The following is a 23,597-nucleotide window of genomic DNA, read 5'->3' as shown; positions in this document are numbered from 1 at the left end:
GAATGTACTTTACAGGCTGAATGGCTACTTTGACTAGTTAGCAGTAATAAATATACAACATCCCGGTACACTTTCAAAATAAAGCTTGCTGGCAAACGCTTCATATTATGACATTTGATACAGTTAACACTGTGAAATGTTGGCAGCGTGGTTGGATCAGGGTTATGATAAAGACCTCGCTTTGAGTTCTGTCACCTCTCTCACCTTACTGAGGCCGGTCTTATTTACATAGGTTATCATATTTATGTAACATAACTTAAAAACAAATCAGTTTTGACATTTGGTCACAAATATGACTCAAACATCAGTCTCCTGGATGACAGGCCTGTGTATGAGCCATCCATCCACCCACCAACTCTGACCTTTCTCATTTTGAACACTACTGCACTAGAGGGGCTCTTCAAGAAATGTCACTTCGGGCGTAACTGCAGCATTATACTACAGAATTTGCCACGTTGTGGGTGAGAACAGAGTGATTTCAGACATTAACCCTGATGATGTCATCGAGCTTCAAATCCTGTGACAGAAAGTGGAATTGTGGGGCTTCAAACAGGCTTTTAGAGAGGAAACTTTGGAGTTGCATTATGGGAGTTGTATGTTCCACCATATTCTTAGCTTGACCAACATTATTTACTAACATTCAGGATATCTCAACCTGTGCTGATCAGTGTGTCTCGTGCAAGACCATCAACTTCATGAAAATGCACTCCTAAACTGCTGGAGTGCGCCTATCAATGTGCAAAAGATCTTTTTCATTACAGGGTCAACTAGTACTCCAGCACTTTAGCAAAGACTCTCAGTTGAACAGGAAGTACTCCACTTGTGAAAACGATTCCAGCGAAATTCTATAAAAGTTAACATATCAATCCTCATTCAGAGGGCTTACGCAAGAATTACAGAGCAGATATTTGGATCTGTGGCTGCTATTGGCTACAGTCACACACTTATGTGGGCTGCACAGGAGTTTTAAGAGGCAGAGAAAGCGCTACATTTATGTAATGCAGTAATGCTCGGTGTCTGAACTGGGGGACACTTTCAGCCCACACCAGTCACCTATAAGCGGACCTTGGAAACATTCCTGTGTGAAACGGGTTTCTTTGGCAGCAGCACTTAGCTGGCAGGTTTCATATAAAATGTGCAGCTGAAGGTGTCCAAAGATCGATAGATTCAAGCAGAGCTGAGAAACGAAAAAAGAAAAGAGACGAGAGAGCGAGAGACAGAGAGAGAGAGACAGAGAGAGAGAGAGAGAGAGAGAACTTCTCTACAACTTTGTGAGGAAGCACAGTAACCAGCATTGAATGTGATGGCTGGAGAAATGTGCAGTCAATAACGCAGTGGACGGATGGATGGATGTGACAGCTTTGATTTTCTTTTGCCGTTTTTCACAACACAGCCCGTCCTGTTAGACCACACACAACCTATCCCATGATCCTATTTATGGTATATTACAACTGAAATTGCGTCTTTCCACACGGAGGTCAGAGATCAGGGTCAGTCACACAGGACTTTATCCTGTGAAGATTGCCTTCGCTTCAGCGTTACGCACAGATATAAAACCCCCAATCTGTTTCAGCTTCCTCATCATCTGAGAGTGACACCTTCGACAAGTAAAAGATTAATCATGGTGAATAGAACATTATGATGCGTTTTTAAGTGAAGCCTAAATCCTCGGAAGTGAGGAAAAAAACACAGACTTCTATAAACTGGATCATCAAGATTTTAAAGCTATCAAACGATAAACTTCAAGCCGCATTTGGCAAAGCAGATAAACAGTAAAGCACTTCAGAGTGTGGAAGTCTCAGTTTGTTTACAGACAAACAGATGGCAATTTTACAAGTCCACATAAATATCTTTGATTGAGGAAAGAGTTGACATTGAAGAAAGCCAAAACTATGGTACTTTTGGAAGAGCGTTCTTATTTCAAAGACAAATAGAGGACTCCTGATTTAAACACGTGCAGGCACAGAGGGCATTACAGCATGCTTTAATGTGATGTAGTAAAATCAATGTGACACGAGACATCTGAATGACAACAAAAGGGGAAAATGGAGTCTGACATTCTAAGATGGATGGATGTGAAATGGATTTTCTCATATCAGAGGGACACATGTGGGCGCTATAACTGTGGATCGCTGAAGTCCCCCTATTTTCATAAATGTGTTTTGCTTAATAATACTTCCTGTGACATCTGAGCTTTACTATGGAGAACAATGGATGAGCAAAGTAAACACTGGAATACTGTTTTCAAATCCATCTGCCGGAGTTTCTCTGTGCTCACCTTTAGCTCTGTGTTGAGGCGTGGATGTACGAGCACAGCTTTCTGACATCACAATGTCACAGCCAACCACAATTTAATATACAACCTATATAATTGTACATAAACTGAGAAAGGACTTTTTTGGTGAAATGGGAAACGTCTTGTGTCTAGTAGTTCAACGTTTCAAACATAAAGTTGTTACATATAGATTACACAGAGATCCTGGATCTTTGATAGGATCACGATCGACTGAACTGCAGTGAATACCATACATATAATATATCCTTTAACAGGTATAATGTCACTTATGCAATATGTATGGCCACCTGTAAAAATCATCCCATAAACAAACAGAGGGCAGCATGCTACCAGAGTAACTGGAGGTCTATTTTCATCTTAAAAAGAGACCTCCAGGACTTTAGTGGTCCAGAGTCTCTATTGTTCAGTCTTCATGATATCTTTGTACCCACGGATGAGTTGCTGTAGGATTATAATGGGGATATGACATTTACAGTTGGACTGTAAATATTACTAATACTAATATGTCAGTGCTTGGCAACAATCTCAGCAGTGACGGTGAATGTATGGATGTGGCTGAACACATACACGAAAATAAGAATGAAAGCAGACGTTTTGATGCCACAGTGATGAGATTGGTTTGATACTCCAGCCTCTCCGCACAAACCACGCTTTGAAAAGGTCAAAAAGAGGAAAACAAAACGAGGCCAGCGTCATCACCGGAGGTGGAAACACTGATTGGATTCTGCAAAAGAAAAAACGTGCACACCTGCAGTCGCAGCCGTACTCACACAGACCTGTCAAACGCTTCAGCTGCTCTCAGAAAACCGTTTTTTTCTTCAAGTATCACAGCAAGGCCTTATCTTATCCACTTCAAACAGCGATGCCTCTTGTGATGAATCTCTAATGTGAGAGAACTGGAAAACTATTATCTGGACTTGGCAGTTTTCGTTGGCTGGCCAATCGCGCCACAGTTCCCGCTCGGAGCCTTCGCTGTTGTATTCCATCTCCTGTAAATTGTCCCCATCTCTACATGTTCCCCTTGTGATGAGAGGAATAGACCCTCTGATAGCTAAATCCATGCACCCAGCACCTTACAGAGAGAGGGCCAAGGACAATTTGTACCGTATGTGGCCGCCCTCCCTCGCCGACTGCTCTGTATTACTATGGATACCGGTGCTTATTTCTAAAGAGCACGTTTCCTGGCCAGATAAATTAGCAGCAAGCAATTAACCGCTATTATTTATAAGACGTGATGCGTTTCAGTTAGCACATATTTATAGATACACTAAGTGATTTTTTGCCATATCTACGCTTTTAAAGTACAAAACCACATAACATGAGCACGCATGGCCGACGATCACATCTCACAGAGAAACACACAAACCGTGAGTCATCTGTGTGTGTGTGTGTGTGTGTGTGTGTGTGTGTGTTTGAATGTATATATTCCTGTCAGTTATTCAGTGTGACATTGTCTGTGATAAGCTGTCATTGAGCTTGCTGCTGGTGTTTGCGTGGAGGTTTCTGTCCATGCTGAGCAGGAAGAAAACAAGCAGGCCTGCTGGCGAGGGGCCATGAAATGCACAATTAGTGCTGGGTCAATTGTGTTCGGCTCTCTCAAAGGCAAAAACGCAATCAATGTTTGACTTTGGGCTTATTAGGCAGTACATTTTGGGGGGTTTTTCAAAAATGAGAATCAAGAGGCGGATTAAGAGGCGGAGAAGAGATGAAGCGCTGGAACAGGTTTACCAAAGAGGACATCCCTCTGTGACCTCTGACCCCTCTCCTCTGAAGGTCTCCCAGCTTCTCTCCTCAGCCTGATTCCAACTAAGAACCCTCTCTGATAAAACAGTCACGTAAATGATTCCGGTGTTGGAAAGAGCGCTCGATTCCCAGAGCAGGACTTTAAGAGGGTACCAGGCTACCCTCTAGTGGCACAGGGAGGCGGTGAACCGTGTCACAAAATAAGTTGTCGTCTCCCTCAGAACGCATGAAGGGTGAACCGGATACCCGGAGTGATGGGAGGAAAAAAGTCCTTTGTGGCGTAGGACGACGCGGAGGAAGCCGTGCGGGGAATTCCAGTCCGTGAAAGGCGAGAGATGTTTACTTTATATGCAAATCAGCCCAATCGACACCAGGGGACTTATTTTAAAGGGCCTGAGCTCCTCCACCCTCCTGCAGCCTCAAAACACCCCCTTTTCTTTTCTTTTTTTTTCTGACTTTTCAAGAAAGAAAGCTTTGATGTTGGCAGGAAGGATCGATGCCAGGGAGAGAGAGAGAGAGAGAGAGAGAGAGAGAGAGAGAGAGGATGCAGAATGAAAATGTACTTCTGGGGGTGTGTGGGTGTGTGTGTGTGTGTGTGTGTGAGGGGGGGTGAGTCTGCCGTCATCATGCTCCTGGGCTCTGTCTTTAAAGATCATGAATCCGCTCACAAGCTAAAACGGGGAGAGACGGAGAAACAAAAAAAGCCACAAGTGACGTCTTCCACCCGATCCCGCATCATCCGGACATGATAAAGTTTGTCGGCTCGCATCAGTCTCAGACGATGCGGGCTGAAATGTAACTGCTTGACCTTACTGCACCATTTATTTCTGTTTCATTTGGCACAATCTGTCGGAGCGGTTGCTGCGGGGCCACACGAGGACGGGAGAGTCAAGTGTGCGGGTGACGGGAGCTGCTCCGCAACATCCGTCTGTTATGTAGGCCTGCGGAGCCGCAGCGGAGGGGGCAACTTTATGGGGCCACAAAAAGAATAAAATAATAAATAAATAATAAAAGAAACACACACACACACACAGGGGATCGACATCAAGTTTGTCTTAACAAGGTTGCAGGAGAGCGTCTGTCTTGTGCGGGCACGACGCAGAGAGGAAAGAAAAAAAAAAGAAAAAAAAAAGCGCATTTCACCTCGACACGAGCCTGATTATCAAACACCGTGTTTTCACCAGAGGCCACTTCAGACACTGACAGAAGTGCAGGAAAGTGTCGGGGCGAGAAATCAGCAGGCAACAGATCAGATCGGTGCGAAGGAAGCAACAGACATCCTGAGAGCACAGACGCCTCACTGAGGACGAGATCAATTAATGATTCAAAAAAATCCCCCCATCCTCCTCCTCCTCCTCCTCCGCCACCCCCCCACAAAACGGAATAATCCGCATCTACTTACATAGAGCTGATGTTCTGGAATAACTCTGCTATGTCAACGCTGGTCCCGTTGCTCCCGGTGTCTTGCAGGGCGAGCAGAGGAAAAAACCTGCCGTTGTCGGACTTATTGCAATAGATCTCTGTTTGAGAGCAGCTGCAGGTCGGCGGGCAGTCCAGCATGGAGCTCAGATAGTCCTGGAAAATACTCATCAGAAACAAAACCCTCCACCAGCAAATCCGGATCGAGTGAAACCATAGATCCATGTCTCCGGGCGAAAGGGGGGGAGAAGAGGTCCCGATGTCCTCTGGGTTAGAACAGAACAGGAGAGAGGAGAGGAGGAGAGTAGGAGGAAGGAAGGAAGGAGGAGGACGGTGGTGCGTCTGTACAGAGGATGCTCTATGCGAGCGGCTCTGCCGTGGATGGATGCTGTAGTGTCCTTGCGCGTCAGAGATTGGGTGAAAAAAAGAAGGAGGAGGTGGGAGAAGAAAAAAAAAAAAAAAGAAACACCACGAGAAAGAAAAAGACGGAACAAAAAAACGGAAATCAGAAATAAGAAGGCGAAATGACGCGAGGCTCCGGTCGTGTTTTCAGCCCAAGATGCATGGTGTTCCCCCGGAATGCCGTGCTGCTGCTGCCGCTGCTGCCGCTGCTGATGTCGTCGTCTCTCTCCGAGCAGGACCAGGACGACTGGCTGGAGAGCACACAGACACGAAATGAGAAGTTGGAGCATCAAGTCCCTCCTACCGGCTACAGTCATACTGACACCTGCAGAAACTGCATGCAATCAACAGGGATTCCAGCAGGACCTCTGACATGCTCACATACACACAGACATGAGTGTGTTTAGAACAAAATGCTGAATATCATAGATAAATAAATGAGAGATCAATATGGATAACTGCTCGTTTTGTGTTAAGTTGATTGCTATTCTGGCGCTGATTTAGTCAATCTGAACAAATGCTTCAGTGACAGACAAACTGGAAAACAAAACCATTTGCAACCAAGTCACTGAAACGTCTTTATAGAGAAAATACCTGAGCATACATTTTATTTATTATTAGTTTAGGTTATTAGTTTCATTAAAGGGGCGCCATGGAATGTTGAAGAATAAACTCATTTTTTGAATACTTGAGGTAAAAACACAAACTCAGAAAGGTTTCTCACAACTGAAGAAACAGACCAGACAAAAAGGTCTCAGAACACTCTTTGAAGATGTTCAGGTGGCAGGGTCCGCCACAAATCAACAAAGTAAAACAGTGTGAAATGGTGTGTTATGCGTGGCAGCAGGTGTTAGTAGGACCCAGAAGCAGACGCCAAGGCTGAGGAAGGTTAAAAAGGTCTTTTATTGAATCACTATGTGTAACGATAAAGGCAGGTGGAGGCTCGGAGAATGACTCTAATGGTGTAGAGAAGGATCACGGTGGCGCAGGTGGAGGACTTGAGTGGGTGAGTTCCGAGGACACTGAACAGAGGTACCAGAGGCCAGAGCACGAGCCGCTTCCAGGGCTCACAGTAGCTGGGAGGAAGAGGTGGCGAAATTAGATTCCTTTGCAAAAAAACACTAGAGACACGAGAGGCTGTAGAACTACGAGAGCCACTCGAGGACCATGTACCACGTCTGGTTGAGGAAATAATCTGGCGGCGAGCAAAGTGAAGACCAGGGTTCTTAAGATGGAGCTGATTGAACCAAATGTGCTGCAGGTGTGTGAGAGAGCCAGCAGCTCGGTGCCAATCAGGAAACCACGGCCAGCTTCTCCAGAGCACATCTGCAGAACCAACGAGCACAGAGAGACCACAAAACGACCAGCACAAAACCCAAATCATGAAACTGTGTTGTACATTGAACATAAATATACTCCCCCCTTCCAAGTTTCCAAATTCTGTTGTTTCATATCATTCAATTCAATTCATTGGATTTAGACAGAGATGAAAAGAAAAATATGATTTTAATGTAAAAGTGAAAACATCCCTACAATAAACTAGGGGTGATAATATATATAATAATTTGATACTATAAAATAATGATTGAATACATGTTTGTATTCAGCCACTGTTGTAAAGCTTCATTTGTTAAAACTGTTCTCAAAACCACCTTCACCAAGACATGTTAAGGCCCAGACGACAGCTGATGCTCTGCTGCCCAGCAGAACCTGCAGGTGGATCCTGCTGTCGCTGGTTCTGGTGGGAACATTTGCTGCTACACTGAGACCGAGCACCCACCTACATCATGTGCATGGAAGCTGTTACTCTTCATTTGATCATGGATGTGATTGGTATACTATACATAATACTGTGTATGCAAACTGTAATTATCTACTCTGATCACCTTATTACATCCCCTAAAATTGCATATGATGAAGAGTGTTTCGAAGTTGTTCTTCCATCTGAGCCCTGATCTGAGACCACGTGTGTGGTGTATCTGTAAGGTCCAGGATTTCAGTGATCCTGTGTCAGGAAGATGAAGAAACACTCCAAGCAACTAAAGCTTGTGTCCTACAGCAGCCGAGACAGAGTCCAGATCTCAGTCCAGGCAAGATAATGACACAGATTCAAAGTTGGAGTCGCTTCCAAACGTGAAGCTAAATAGCTAAATGTGGTGATGGTAAATATTCACGACAACATGAGTTTAATATTTTGTAATTAATTCAGATAACTTGACATTAAGGGGGAACTATCTGCTGATCAGTGTAAAAAAAAAGGTCACATTAGAAAAACCCTGCTTCAGTGTTGTAAAGACATCTACCTTAAAGGGATATTCCGCCCTAAGTTTAATCCATGGTCTAACACACCGTGACACAGAGTAAGACCCCCCTCGAGAGATCAAGTTTTCTGACCACTAGCTTATGTAGATTTAGCATCCTCAGAAAAGACCGCACAATAACAATACACTGCAGTCTATGACTCCAACAAGAAACCACCATCAAAAAGTCATGTTTGATGCCTTGAACTATGTGCTGGGACCCTATTTGTACTGTTGCTGAAGTTTGGTGCTGTTCTGAGCATTATTTGTGGCTATGAGTGGCTTTTTGATGGTGGTTTCTTGTTGGAGGCATAGACTGCAGCGTATTGTTATCATGTGGTCTTTTCTGAGGTTGCTAAAACTACATAAGACAGTATGGAAGCGCACTGCATTCAGTGGATAAAAAAACAAACACCTTATCTCATAATTACGAGATCTTTTCTCTTAATAATGAGATCAGGATCTTGTGATTATGAGATGAGGAAAGGTGTGTCGTTGACTGTGGTCAAGCCAGCCGTGGTTCGTGTTTGCTTGATCAAATCAGCCATGTGCGCAAATCTACTAACATTTACAGTGATCATAATGAAGCCGCTCTGAAGAGCTGCTGGTAGTGACTGTGGGTCAGACTCCAGTGTCACAATCAGACCCATGAAACGAACGAGGATAAGAATTTTGACAGAGGATTACTTGAATAGTACACAGTAAAAGTGCTTCATTACACAAGTATTCTAGGAGGTACTTAGTTCAGCAGTATATGAATCTTGGCGTACTTATGGAAAATATGTTTTTTAATACCATCAAAGTTGGGCGAATATATTTATTCTTTCTCTCTGTTAAGAATACGCGATTACTCGAAAAGTACACATTAAGCTAAGTCCAGCAGTTTATGAATCTTGAACTAATGTCATGTCGTCCTTCACTTTGGAATCTGGAAGGATACCTTCATAAAACCTTCAGTTTATTACCAGGAGTAATTACTGTAAGAATACGATCTCATGAATACGAGATCTTTTCTTGTAATTACGAGATCCTGATCTCATAACGTCCAGTGCGTCAGGCGTTTTTTCGATGAGACACTAGTTCTCTGCTGCATTCAAAACAACTAGAAAATGGAAAATGTGTGACCTCCTGCCAGAAAAATTCCTACTTGTAACCTCTGGTTCTTGTAACCAACTTCCTGTGAAAACCACTGGATTTGTCTGCAGCTCTTCTTAAAAAAACAACAATTTCTGACGTCACAGTGAAGGCTGTAAATATCCTGCGGTTTCTTTAAAAACCAGAGGCATGACTCCAACTGCTGTCGGCAGAATCACCATCCCCTCGACCTCCTCATGTGAAGGACGGCTAAAAAGCATATAATATGCAAATGTTACGCCACGCTTGTCACAAACGTCAACACTGTGGGTCTCTGTGGTTTGAATAAATGTGAACTGCTAATATTATATCCTGTTGGCTGGGCATTGAATGGAATATTTAGATGCATTTCCAAGCATGAAAGTGCCATAAAAATAAAAATATGTAATGATGTCTGTTGTTTATCCTCCTCTATTTCCGTCATATAAAAAGAGGCTACGCCACTGAGGATTCACTTATGAGTGCACTTGTCAAAGAGACATCATTTTATTACAGTCAGACACGTTTTTGTTCACTTTTGGTGTCATGCACCTGGAAGACTGGACATTGGACATTTGAACAAGGAGATACCAACATCAGCTGGATCGTTTCGTAGATCTAGGTTGGCGATTCTATACACTTAGCTTATGCCTCTAAATCCTTGACAGTGCTGTTGTTGCATCAGCTATTATGATATTTTGTTACTGACACTAGTATCACTGAGCACCGGAGGTATCATCCAGAACTGATTTCCAGCTAACCTCCCCAGGAAACCTGTGGATAAAGCATGAAAACTCTGTAGGGTTGAATAAAGGGACTGAAATGTGAGTAGTCTATGTAAGCTATTGAAAATATGTATAGATGCTTTTGAGACAGAGTTCAACAGGAATACCAGCGCAGTGTTTTTATTGCTGTTTTCATAGATTGTTACTTTATATAATCTACATGAGTGAGAAACATTGCTTTCACTCTGGGGTTGAGATTTGAGGCTAAAAGCAGCTCAGCTGTTATGATCATCTTGATCTGGCCACGTTGACATCTTAAGTGGTAAAAGATGTCTGCATCACAATATTCTGAATGAAAAGTAGTCCCAGGTCAATCAGACGTAGAAAGCAACTGAACATTATGGTCCTGTTTGGAGCTTTCTGGGCCGGATTCTGTAAGGTTGACATAATGAGGAAATGTTGGTTGGAGTAGGAGGCTGGATGAAAATGATTTAATGTTCAAATGTAATTTTCAAGGCAGTTTGGAGACTAGATGGCTTCAAATTAAATAGATGATGTGCCTGCACTGTTTATCCGAGAGAGCCCAGCAAAGCACCAAATTGCAGTGATGCTTTTATATTCTAATACAATATGTTTAACACAACTTGTTTTCATTTTAACAGCATCCCCCTCCATTAAAATAATGGAGTGGGCGGATTTACATCTATTTCCTGGAGATAAATAACACTGTTCATTTGCTTGAGCTACTTGCATCTGTGTAAAATAATCAGATTATTTTTTATGTTAAAGGAAATGTGCATGAAGTTTGAGGATAATCTCTTCCACTGCATAAGTGGGAATTTCTTATTAAAAACACCTGGATGATAACCACTTTATTTGACTAACAAAAGCAAAACCTGTTCTAATGTTCAGTCCCGTCCCACCAACCACCTCCCTCCATTCACTCTGCTTTTTATTACATCCACTGCGTCTAACTTTACTTATAATGACCAGTTTTCTTCAGTGAAACTATGCCATCATACAATTTCCCCAAAGCACGTTCATTGAACTCCTAACAGAAATCAAGCTAATAAAATTTTGAAAGCCAATGAAATATGAAACAGTTGAAGAGCATGAGGAGATGGCTTTCACTGGAGGGGATACCTCCGTCAGTACACTGCAGTTGTTATGATATTCCAGTTCAGTTTGGATTTTTACTAATTTTGGATCATTTCCATTAGTAGCCACCATCATGTAATGCCCTATAAAGGCAGGATAGCCTGTCCTATATCCCAGAGCTGAGAACAATGCCATCTAACAGGCAGCCAATACATTGCACTGCACAATTTTGCACTTAAGACAACATGTGACAAAGGTTGTTATTAATAGTGAAATAAATAAATGATGAATAGAAGCTAATTCAAAGTCAAATGAAAATGAAGGGATTTATTTTCCTGTAGTAACATAGGTAATAATATAGTATTCATTTTTGATGGGATACTATATATACTAAGGGAAATATATCAATATCAAAGGAAATAAAAGACCAGACACCATGTTGTGATGGAACCACACCAGCTGTGAGAGCAAATCAGTAATATGCTGCAATGGAACGTGACATGAGATGAGGGAGTTTGGTTAAACAGGTGAACTGTGCCAGTTTTTTTCAATATGCTTAAACATCCTTGCATTGAACCTTTGTCAGTATTAACATATATATGCATTTTGCTGAAATATTCCCTTGTGTGATACGAGTAATTTACTGATTTAAAGCAATGTGTGTAACTTATATAACAGCTTCATTTTGATGGCACAATCACAATGGAATCACTTGCTTCTGCTCTATGTGACTTCAGTGAGAGAGTAGGATCACAGGGTTACCTACCAACATATACATTTTCAGCCCATAACACTGTTATGGTGTTATGAGTTGTGTGTGTAGTTACATTACACTCCATTACATCTGACAAATTGTGACAGACCAGGGATTTGTATTTACTTCAGCGGTGCAGCACTCAGAAACTGCTGAGGTCACCAAATCACATAAATTGGCAATTTCTATATTTTGTTGCTTTAGGAAAGGTTGTCAATAGAATGTGAAGAAAACTAAGTTTTGATATTAGTTAAAAATGTCACTGTACCATTTTGCAGAGATATCTAGTTAGTTAGCATGCTTAACAGCTAGCCCTGGCCTGTCCTGTAAGATGATCACACCAAATGATGAATTTCAGCAATAATGTTTCTTTGAACATGGTACATTTGATCTGTTTCACCAAACTCACTTCTCTCGTGTCACGCGCTCCGTTGCACCATACACACAGAAGTGGAAACATGGTTAGCTTAACCAAACACAAATGACTGAACGTGGGATACAGTGATCCGTCGTTTGGTTCTGGGCCGACAGTCTCCTACTTCCTACCCGCCTTCTTCCAGCGCCCTTGCTCAGAGCATGCTGTCTCCTAACTACAACTTCATTTTGATCTTGACTACCCACCTACATAGTTTCATGACTGCATCCTGCCCAGTTGTGACACTATCATGCTGACAAAATCTGTCCACCTGGCAATTAAACATCAGGCAATGGACTTAAAATAGTGTCAGCAGCAGTTCCCACTAACACGAGTTTCTCCAGGGCCGTATTTTGCCATTTTCATACCCTTCATTCATGAATCCTATGAATTTATTACTAGTGCTCAGGATATTTGTTTTATGCCAGTGATTACTTATTGGTTGGTTAGTAAACTGGTTTGTTAGCAGGATTACACAACCACTGTTGAACCTTAGGATGGGTTTCAGCCCAGAATATATCCCAACAGATTTTTCCTCACTTTGTTAAACTTTGTGAGGTAGGATATTTTTCAGCATTATTGTTTTATGGGGGAATAATGCATGGATTTTTATGAAGTAGCATTTAGCATATTTAGGTTGTTAATATATGAGTGAGAACAGTTTGATGTGGGTCCAAATATAAATACTGATCTAGCAGAGTGCTGGCCCTTGGCGGAGGTATGCACTCTACTGAGTGTCATTCTAATTGCTGTGGTATTTAAATGTTTGCATGTCATCATTATACTGTATGACTTTGTTTATTTTTTTTCAATCCTCTTGCATTAGTAAATTATAATTGTATGTTAATTAATTAAATAATTAGTTAATCAATTATATTAATTTCATTCTGTTTCATTTCACTTTATTCTTCAGAGCATTGCGTATTAATTATTAATTTAATGAACAGTGATTTAATTAGAATAATCTTGTCATATTTGATCTATAAAGTTCATCTGAAAGCCCTGTTTGAAATATCAGTCTTTACCATTCTGAAAGAGTTTTTGGGCAGATGGCTGGCTGATAGTAACGACCAGCTGTCATAGTCCTTCTGACCTAATCTGAGATGAAGTTTCTTTCTTTTTTTTTTTTTTTAAACTAAACAGATATGAAAACCCTTTGAGAATAGTCTTTTTTAGTGTCATCCAGACTTTTATCAGAATGTGACTGACTCCTCAGATGCCACCCAGTGCCCTGATCCCATCTAGAACTTTTAGTGGTCCATGTCTTTGAGCTATTTCCATTAATAAAGTTTGACAACTCACTAAAGACCTTATTGAGCAAATGACAGCCTTCCATCTGCAGTCATATGAGAATGAGTGGAGCCAGCATGGTTTCATTTCACTTCTCTGAGTCATCGCTGGTTTCAAAATATCCCAGGTTATCTCGGGTTCCTCTTTCAAATGTGCTGCCATCGCTGTGGCCTCCACCCATCAGTACACCTCTCTCTGGGCCAACCTGAAGTTAGCCCATCTGCAGCCCAACGCCGAGCCTCTATCTTACTTCCTGCTTAGTCATTGATCATCCTTTGCTGTTCGTCAACTGCACACAAAGCCTTATCTCATTTAAAATGTCTGTTTGCCGTGACATCTGCCTCCCTTCATTTCTTTACCAGCTCAGCTGGTCTGCTAAAATCAATCAGGAACACCCAGTGTAACTGTACAGCCTTCAAAGGGTCTAGCTGAAGATGAAGGGCTCCATGAGCAGAGCATGGAGTTGTTGAGGACTAATTAAATGGAGGGATTGTTCTGCCATCTCTCCAAACTGAGCAACTTAAAAGACGACACACTCTCAGATCTCTCCTACACCAGTAAAAGGAGCGATAGAAAAGTCTGCACTACAGAACCACGGCGACGAATCACACTCAAAGTTTAGTACAACATTGTGCTGCTAGTTATTGGCTTTCCCAACAAAGTGCTTCTATGGGGAGAACTGTAGCACTTTGTTTCTGCACAGAGTTCATGTTCACAGACCTAAAATACTAGCAAGGCATTTTATATCAATAGTTAGCATAGTTGGAAACCATTCTGCACAGCAGGATAAATACTTGTAGCTCTGTATGTGTGTCTGTCTTTTAGCAGCATGTCTTCTACGCCACCATCATTTTGAACACATTAAGACACTAGTTGACATGGGGGGCCCCATGTTCAATAAAATGCCATAAAAGTGTCCTCTAAGATGCCCCTATGGTTGATAATATGTGGTAAGATGCCCACTAGGGTGCCCTTCCCGTGGAGAAATCATGATAAAATGCCATCACTTCACTTTAAATGTATCAAGTCTTTCTGTGTGCTAGTTTCCCACCACATACAACTGGTGCCCTTTTCTTTGTTTTTTTGCCCCTGTCCCTCAAACATCCTGAGTCCACCACTGCACAACACAAATTAAGTGACCTTGGCCAGCTAACCAGGAGAGACTTTGCTTTTCTTGGTTTGAAATTCTCCATGATATATTATTTTTCAGGTGCAGTCAATATCCTGGAAATGAGATGACATTTCACTGATAACGTCTTGGAGTGCTTGTTGGGAAAAGTTCTACATCACTTGATGATCAGTGTAGCTGGAGGAGAAGATGACTGGTACCTGATATTACAGTAAGTGATTGTTATAGGACAGGAAATGATGGAAGCAACAGTAATCACCACAGTCAAGTAGTAGTAACACCCGATGGGAGTGACTGGGAAGTGATACCCATAAGCTACTGTACAGTATACGTTTAAAATGGATTATTCCCCCTTACAACCAGGATTACAACCTTTTACAAACCACAATACTTCCTCCACTGTTGAATATGTGTTGTTTTATTGTGTGGTGTGTCCACGGAGGATGGACAACTCTCTTTCCTGGGCCATTATGTGGAATCTCTAAAACTCAAGCCCTGAAACTCTGCAGCTCAGCCTGTCTGTTCGCAGAATAAACTCACCAACTCAAAAATGAGTTTATCCAAGCTCTCGGTTGGCTTGGCATCTGACCCTGTTGGCCGGCTGCTGCACTGATGCATCTTCCATTTTTGCCAAGAGAATGTTTGTTGCTGTTGTTGTGCTTTTGTGCTTCTCACATTTGAAGTTTTTTGTTTGTCAAAATGCTGCTTTTCTGGAATTTTGTTGGTGTTGTTTTTGCAAAAGATGCTGTTAATCACTAAAGCTAAACAAAACGAGCTCTGTTGAGAAAGGACTTAATCTTTTATTAGCCATGCTGAACTGATGGGAGGGACTGGGTTAAAACATGCCAAATTGTCATTGTTCCACTGAAAGTAACAAGGAATGGAAAGTCAAAGTCAATGGAAAGTATTTTCCTCAGCTCTCCTCTGCTGTCCTGCCTCTTCACTGACTTCACTGTGTGTTGTGTGCTTTTGTCTCTAAGGAAAATTGGAGATGCTGCTGTAACACCCAACTGTTTCTCTGTATTGCTTGCAGGTAATTACAATGGTCTACTCTCCTCTGTTGTGCACTGTACAGGGCACCACAGGAGTTAAGTGATGCTTTTATGTAACCTAACAGAATTTTCATCTCAACCTAACCTGAAAATTGAACACACATACATCTATCTGTGACTTTTATTCTTTATTCACTCCCACACACAGAAAACAACTTAGTTTATTTCTCACCCTGTCGTACTGAATGTGGGCAGACTATGAGCCAATAGGCTCTGGGCACAGACATGGAAATGGCCCCTCCCTTTAACCTAGCAGAGTGCCTGTACCCATGGACCCTTGTTCATTTGGATGTTTTTTTGACATTGTGTTTAGCACATTAAGATTAGAGCAACAATATGCATTTTATTGGACAAACCAAGGCTCTCGGTTGGTGTATATGAACTAATCTCAATCTAAAGCCTTGGTATGTGATGACCTGGGGATGAGACTCAACAATCCATTGTCTTTCTCCAGGAAGTTCCCTTTATCTGCTCTAACGGAATAGTTCAACATCAGTGTTCTCAGCTGTTTGTGCTAAGCTCACTGGTGGTAGCTTCATATTGAGCGTAAAGACATATGAGCCATATCTACAAATCTTCTTTGTTTGATTGGTACAAAAACTAAAGCGTTAGGCGTTTCTATGTGTAGCTAAGCTAACTGTCTCTTTGTTGTAGCTTAAGAGAGCTGTATCAATCATCATCATCAGCTAGCAAAAATCATCTTACTCTCAGAAAGACAGCAAATAAGAAGGTACAAACTATTCCTTTAAAGGAAAGGTTAGAAAAGATGTTCACCAATAACAACAATAATAACAATGGTAAATATAATCAAAAAATATATAACAATAACGACAACAACACAACATTTTATTTAGGTGTTTTTAAAGATGCATTATGTAAGATTTTAGTGGAACATTCAAAAATTACCAAAATGATCAACAGAATGTGAAGACATCAATATTATGACGCCTGTTTTCTGTGTCACAGAGATAACTACTGAAGCTAGTGTGCTAACCAGCTAATCTTGACCAAAAGCTGCCGTGCAAGTGGTGTTAACGCCAACAATCCCCTGGTGCTCAGAGCTCCCATTCCAGACCACTAGCTGCACGGCTAACAGCTACAGTTAGCGCTATTTATTGCTTACTTTAAGTTTGACAGATGGCCATTTTTTTTCCCATACTGCACCTGTTGGGGCTCAGGGACACCGTACAAGACCCACTAAGCCAAACAAACCTTCAGTTTCATTATTTCATTATTGTTCTTTCTGCATGTGCGGCTGTTGTCCTCAGGGCGGATCAAAGGGGACCAAGTGATGAAGAAATAGAAATAGTTGTAGTGTCATTGTTGCTTTTCTTCTACTAACGTGAATGACAAGTGTTCTTTTCTCTTTTTCAATAACTTCTACAAGCATACCCATCAGCGAGGTGCTCAACCTCCAGCTGCTCATGTGGAGCTGCTCTGTGGTCACTAACAGAAGACAACTGTTGTACAAGCTGCTCCCAGCAGCCAGCAGCTCCAGACTGATTGTAATTAGCAGCATCACAGGGCTGAAGTGACTAAGAACTTTCCTGAATAATGACATACGAGAATTCCAAAGAAGACAAAAGAGCTCGAAGTTAGACAAACACGATGCACGCAAGAGAGCTTTCCTCTGCTTCATTACTTGAACTTTTGCCCATCAGGAAGTTTGTCATAGCTCCATCTGGTCAAGATCAAATACCCATCAGAGATAAAGTCAATTTAGATATCGCATTATCAAACTATAATTTGTTTTAGAGATTAAAGAATCCATTTTCCTGTGGGACTCAAAGACTAATGGAGGAACTCATCACCAACAATCAATACAAATATGCACATGGAAGAGAGGAGTGATTAGTGTTAAATGCTTTATAGTACGCAGTGTTTCATGGAATATGTATCAATATCAATACTGTATGAACGGATGTTCAAAGAGGTTCCTGTGCATACTAAATATGACTTTTGAAAAAAGTTGTAGACTGCAAAATGTTGTGAAGAAGACTGTTAGAAGTTTTTAAAGAAGAAGCCGGAGGTTAAAAGGAGAGACAAAGAAAAGCAAAAAGGAAAGGGGAGAAAGATGACAGATGAGAAGTGAAAATGAGGAGAGTGGGAGGAAAGAGGAGTTGAATATGATGGCACTAAAAGGAGGATTTGGAAATAAAGGCTTCACAGTGACAGGATAGGAGGAATGTTTTATCTGCCATTTGTCCACCGATGTGATTTTCCAGCCACTCCAGCTCTGTCCGGGATGGAGCCAACATGCCCAGCAGACCAGAAGCTACAGTAAAAACAGCCCATCTCCCTCCACAACAGCTCCTATAGCTTCTCTGTTTTCACATCCATTCAGCTCCTGCCATTCAAAATGCTACAGTCAATTAGTCAAGGTGCATTACACATTGTCATCCTGACCTGCGATTTACACCCCTCAGTGCCTCTGCCGCGCAGGAGAAGAAGGATGTAATCCTCTCAGACTGATGACAGTTCATGTTTCTTGGCGGAAATGGTGGATTTTTATGATTTTTCTCTCTGTGGATTTATATCATTAAGTACCATTACACCAAAGTCACATGGAGCCGCTGTAATCTTGGAATCAGATGTATTTGCAGGGCGACCACACGTGACTTCTACATCCTCCTCAAAAGAGCCAGGTCATATAGAAACTAAGCCAATGTGTTATCATCAGCTGAAATAGCCACATTACAGTTTATCCTGTTTATTGTATTACTCTTAATTGTGATTCAAATTCTGATCCAAACCTTTAGATTAAGTTAATTCAATTCTTTTAGTAACTAAAAATACAAGGGCAAAAGAAATGGATGTAACTGCAGTAACGGTGACACGTGCAGCTGTTCACTGCAGTGACACTGATGTTGACACTGATCAACATTAGTTTGTGACGTTACAGGTTGGGTTTGAAAATGAGTTAGCATTACGCTCGGTTACATCATGGTAAATATAATAAACACATGGTTAACTAGTGAAATGATCCATCCACCCCTCTGAGCACAAAGTCTAAGCAGCATTTCAATCAGGAGATGCCAGTGAATGAAGTAAAGTAAATGTTTAGTACAGCATATGTGATAATGAGTCTTGTCAGAAAGTCTGAGACTCTACAGGGAGATTTTGTGATTGAAGGGCAAGTGCCCCGAGCAGCAGCCAGACGAATCCCCCCCATGGAGTCCAGACACTGGTGGAGGCTGATGAATCAATGAAGCCGGTGAATCTGTGAAGACTGGGTGGTGATGGGAAGGTGGAGGCGGCACGCAAAACAGCAGCATGAATGAACTAAAGGCAGGGAGACAACCGTATTTAAGAAGACAGCGGCAAGATGACAGGCTAACGGTGAAGGTGTGATGCTGTGCTCTGGGATGAATGTGCCCAGCTGATGGGAGCAGCTGATTAAAATTGACAGAGTGAGCAGGAGTGAGAGGAGTAAATGAAAGGCTGGTTTGAGAAATAAGAACTGAGCATGTGAGAGAGCAGCCTTCCTGTCTGACCTTTTACTCCAGCTTCTTTTAACTACTGTGGTTTGTTCATGCATGGATTAAATTGACCTAAATTAGATACTGGTGGGAAGACTTTTTAAATAGATCAATAAAAAACATTCCTCTTAGAACTAAAATTCATAAACAATCAAATGCACACTTGCTCCATTCAACACACTCATAGCTTCTGCTACTGTAGCTTTACAGCATGGTCCAGTAGCTTATGGTGGCTAATGTTGCCTAACCCATAAATATGGCTGTGAAACTGACATTTAGCGTTGCCAGGTTGGACTGACAAAAGGTATCCAAATGGGACCCTGGAACCCAGCCCACCCAATCTTCATAAAAGTTGCAGTCCAACTTTTAAAACCGAATTTCATTAAATAAAATGAACTTGTCGGTCATCAGTCATGGCATGTCAAGCTGAGCCTATAACTCAGTGCCATCAGTCTCAATCATAATATCTGAGGAGAGGAAGGGCTAATTTATTGATCTTCATCAAAACCACCCAAATGGTACAAAAATGATCCCAAATGATCAAAACCCAATGAAAACACCCACCAAACAAGTTGAAAACCAGTGAACACAGATGACACTGATTCATTTTCTTTTTGTATTTTAAAATGTTTGTTTGTATATAAAATCTTTATTTGTGAAGTCAATTTATAGATATCAAACAATTATACTGGTATAACAGCTACAATATTTACCTGACGGTAGTAGAGTAAAGGTGTGAAGTAGCATGGAATTCAAATACCCAAAGTACACGTAGCTTGTCTTTCACCACAGCCAGTAACTATACAACTATATTCAGTACACACTGTATCACCGGGCCTTGTAGCTCCTCACTTTGCAACATGAGAGGCCAAAGGGTCCTTTATTTTAAAGTGTTTCTCTTCCCAGCGTTGCCACTGGGAGGAGGAAGACGCTGGGGGAATGAGTGTGTGCCTGTCATCTATAATTAGAAGCAATTCTCCTCAGATGGACTGTTATCTCGCCCACCTACAGTACAGTAACTGAAAAGAGCAGGCTGCTTCATAGTGGTCATTTTTTATCATCACCGTGTCCCTGACACATGAAAACACAAACACGCCATCAGCGTTTCACCAGAGCACAGACAGCCCTCCATGTCAAACAGTAGCAAATTATTAGAAAATCCTCATCCTTTTCCTTTGTCTCCAAATGTTGGTCTCCATGTTGACCAGGGCTCATCCGGCAGAGGCACCATCGTCTCAGCCGTCAGACTTGGTTAAATGAAACATCAAGGCACCGCCCCGCTACCAGCTGATTAAAAATGGATTAATCAAGTTTGGTTAGGGGCAGAACAGTATAGAGATTCAATTTATCACCCCAGCCTATTTAAAATGTAATTACATCACAGGCGTTGATAAATTTGAACAAGGCACAAAGGTTTTTAGATGTTTCAAATTAGCAGAGCCCTGACACCGTGCCTTCATTCACTCTGTTCAAGCTAGTGACAGCAGTGATGTCCTTGCCAGGCCTGTTGCCTGACAGTGCTGGAGGAATAAGAAATCATTTCAATGGGTTTGCAAAAGAGAAATAATTGAAAATATTCCTCTGTTACACATGTGTACAATGTGAACAACAGGGAAATCATTTCAATTTAGTTTTTGTTGAGTGTGAAATCCAAAGATCTGTCAGCCAGCTTAAAAATGAGAGCTCCGGTTCCGGTTTGGAATGTTGATGATGGCTCTATGTTTGAATCACTGAATATTATATTGGTGATTAAGATGAGATTTCTTGTGATTTTTTTTTAGAAAATAAGGTTCAAAACAGTAAAATAATTCAGCATTTCTTCCTCCTGTCCTGACACTGAGGCTCTGAAGTGATTGGACACATGAGAGCGCACATTGTTACACAGACCTCACCTTTAGAAACGCTAGACTGCATTTTCAAAAGAACTTCCTCTGTCTGGAGAAAAACAGTGTAGTGTAGCAGCATGCACGAAGCAAGAATCTGTAAAATGTCAATGCTGATTTCTGATATTATTTTCGAGACTGGGTAGATATCTGTGGTAGCTGAGTGGCCTTATCCACCTGACAAACTCTCTTTGTACTGGTCTAACATCGCTTTGAGTATCACTTACACTGCAGTCAAAATCTCCACGCTTACTTCAACTCTGTGCAGGATTCATGCCGTTCTTCATGCTTCCCGGTGGCCAAGTGATTTCTAGGTGGCTCACAATTAGCTCATAGGCTGTGTGATGGGAGTGGAGAGCTCGCTGAAATAGATTAAAGATTGTTTCTGTGAGCAGGAGGTTATGTATTCAAATCTGTGGCCTGCTGGGATAATTTGGCTGAAAAATTAGAGCAAAATGCCCTCATCATACAGTCGTCTGCTGTCAAGGTGCTTTCAAGCAATCTATTAAGTAACGAAATGACTCAGCTGGCATTGAAGGTGGAAACTTACCCATAGTTTACCAATAGAAGCGCCGTCGTCACACCGGGCAGATGCAGGTGTGAGATGATGGATTTGATTTGTGAAAAAGAGCATGGTGGTTAAAGCAACATTCAGTGTTCAACAAGAAAAACATACCTAAAGACAACTTTTTAGTATGAGCAGTACATCATTATGTTGGTGCAGAGCAGTTGAGGTTCAGCAATCAAAATATAAGTTTTACACAGGGCTGTGAAATGGTCCACCATATGTACGCTGAACCGACTGTAACTACAGTATGGAGCCTATGTACATAGTCAAACAGTCGTATATGATGACATCAGATGTTAGAACTTGAGTCTTGCGTTGGCCAATTGTTGTTAGTTCTAGGCCTAATTCTAAGTTTTACCCCTAACCCTCATTTTCAACCAATCTCAATATTATGAAAATGACATTTGTTATTAGCAATCCAAGGGGAGTGAAAATGTTGGACTGCAAATGTTACATTAGCAAGCTAGATAACTAGCTACTAATACAACAGCATCAGCATACGTCTGCTTCTGTTTAATTTTTGTTTTTTTTGTTTTGTTTTTTTTTATTGAAAAATCTCCATTTGGAGGGCCGTGTAGCTCTACCACTCCCAACAAGAATCAAGACACCCTTCTGTTCCCCTGGACATGGTCACATAAAACAGAGGGGTGTGGCTAAGTGGTAGAGATGAGCAGTCTATTGAGATTAGGCCTCAAACTACTGAAACACATAAAGTTAGGCAAATGTGGGATATTTATAGCTTTGTACAAAGGCATACCACAGTCCTGCACGGGTCTTATTGTGCAAACCTGCACCCGCCCATACCTGCCATACTTAAAACCACATCTGACCCGTTTTCCAACAGCACAAATTACATTCCGCACCCAAACCGACATGCTGTAAATTGATAACGATGCCTGGCACCCAAAGGAAAATTAGACGGACGCAATTTTTTAAAAATAAAAGCAAGACAGCATGGGGAATGGGAGTTCTCAGAGGGTGTAAGCACGCATGAATGAGCTCATATGGAATATAAATGCTTATCATTTTGAAATGCAGGCATATGATTGATTGATTTTGACTGATTTTTTAAATGATTTTTTTTTTTTTTTCTTTTGCATGTGACACCTTGAAAATGGCAGTCGCATAACCTGACCCATGCTCTCCAGGCATCCGACCCAATCCACATCCATGTACAACACAGTACATGGGTGTGGATCGGGTCAGATTTTCACCCGTTTCATCCAAATTGTAGCCGTGGGTACCCAAACCCAGCTGAGGACTCTGAGGCATACTATGCAACATTGGTCATAGCTCTTGGGAAACGCATCAGTAACACTTGGCACCACCTTCTCTGCTGAACAGTCATGACACAGAAAGAGGGTGCGGAGGTGGTGATGCAAGCTAGAGTGTAAATGAAGAGAGAGAGCAACATTGGCAGAACAAAGCTGTGAATCAGAGAAATTAAACGTCTTCTTGTCTCATGATTATGTGCTATGGCACACATAAACACACACCTCTGCACAACCTTCTGAATTTAGTGCACACACTTCATCCTATCAGCACTCATCTCCCTGCTCTGGGTTTGTGTGTGTGCAGCTCAGCCCTTCTCTCAGTCAATCACACACACTGACCAGTAGCTCTTCATGACAGACAGACAGTAGAAGAGAGAGATGGTGATGTAACCTGGTCGATACACTTTTATATCAAACACTTATTAGCTCGGGGCTACACACTGCTGGAAAGTCAGGAACACAGTAAAATACTATGAAATGAGAAAATACAGGTCTCTGTAGATACAGACACTGCCACACACTTAGTGTGGGTCATAAATGATGATTGAGAGAGAGCTAACGTTTGTTTGAATGAGGGGGAATCCTGCATAGTTCAGCTTTTAATATTGAAAAAGTGAATGTGTCGTCTTGTGCTTGAAGACACCTAAACAATCAATA

At 41.6% G+C, this 23,597-nt stretch overlaps 1 protein-coding gene across 4 annotated transcripts in view; it reads right to left on the bottom strand.

Moving 5' to 3' along the window:
* ntrk3b (neurotrophic tyrosine kinase, receptor, type 3b) overlaps positions 1-6,301 on the bottom strand; it is a 191,991-nt gene extending 185,690 nt beyond the window's left edge. For all 4 annotated transcript variants that reach the window (XM_037096655.1, XM_037096654.1, XM_037096653.1 and 1 more), the window contains exon 1: positions 5,442-6,301. In XM_037096655.1, coding sequence (XP_036952550.1) covers positions 5,442-5,683 — 242 coding nt within the window. In that variant the 5' untranslated portion in view covers positions 5,684-6,301. The remainder of the gene's footprint in view (positions 1-5,441) is intronic.
* Between the last annotated feature and the right edge of the window lie 17,296 nt (positions 6,302-23,597).

Source organism: Acanthopagrus latus, chromosome 4 (genome assembly GCF_904848185.1).
Source record: "Acanthopagrus latus isolate v.2019 chromosome 4, fAcaLat1.1, whole genome shotgun sequence".
Taxonomy (NCBI): Eukaryota; Metazoa; Chordata; class Actinopteri; order Spariformes; family Sparidae; genus Acanthopagrus; species Acanthopagrus latus.
Note: the sequence above shows the minus strand (reverse complement) of the source record. Positions and strands in the feature narration are given on the sequence as shown.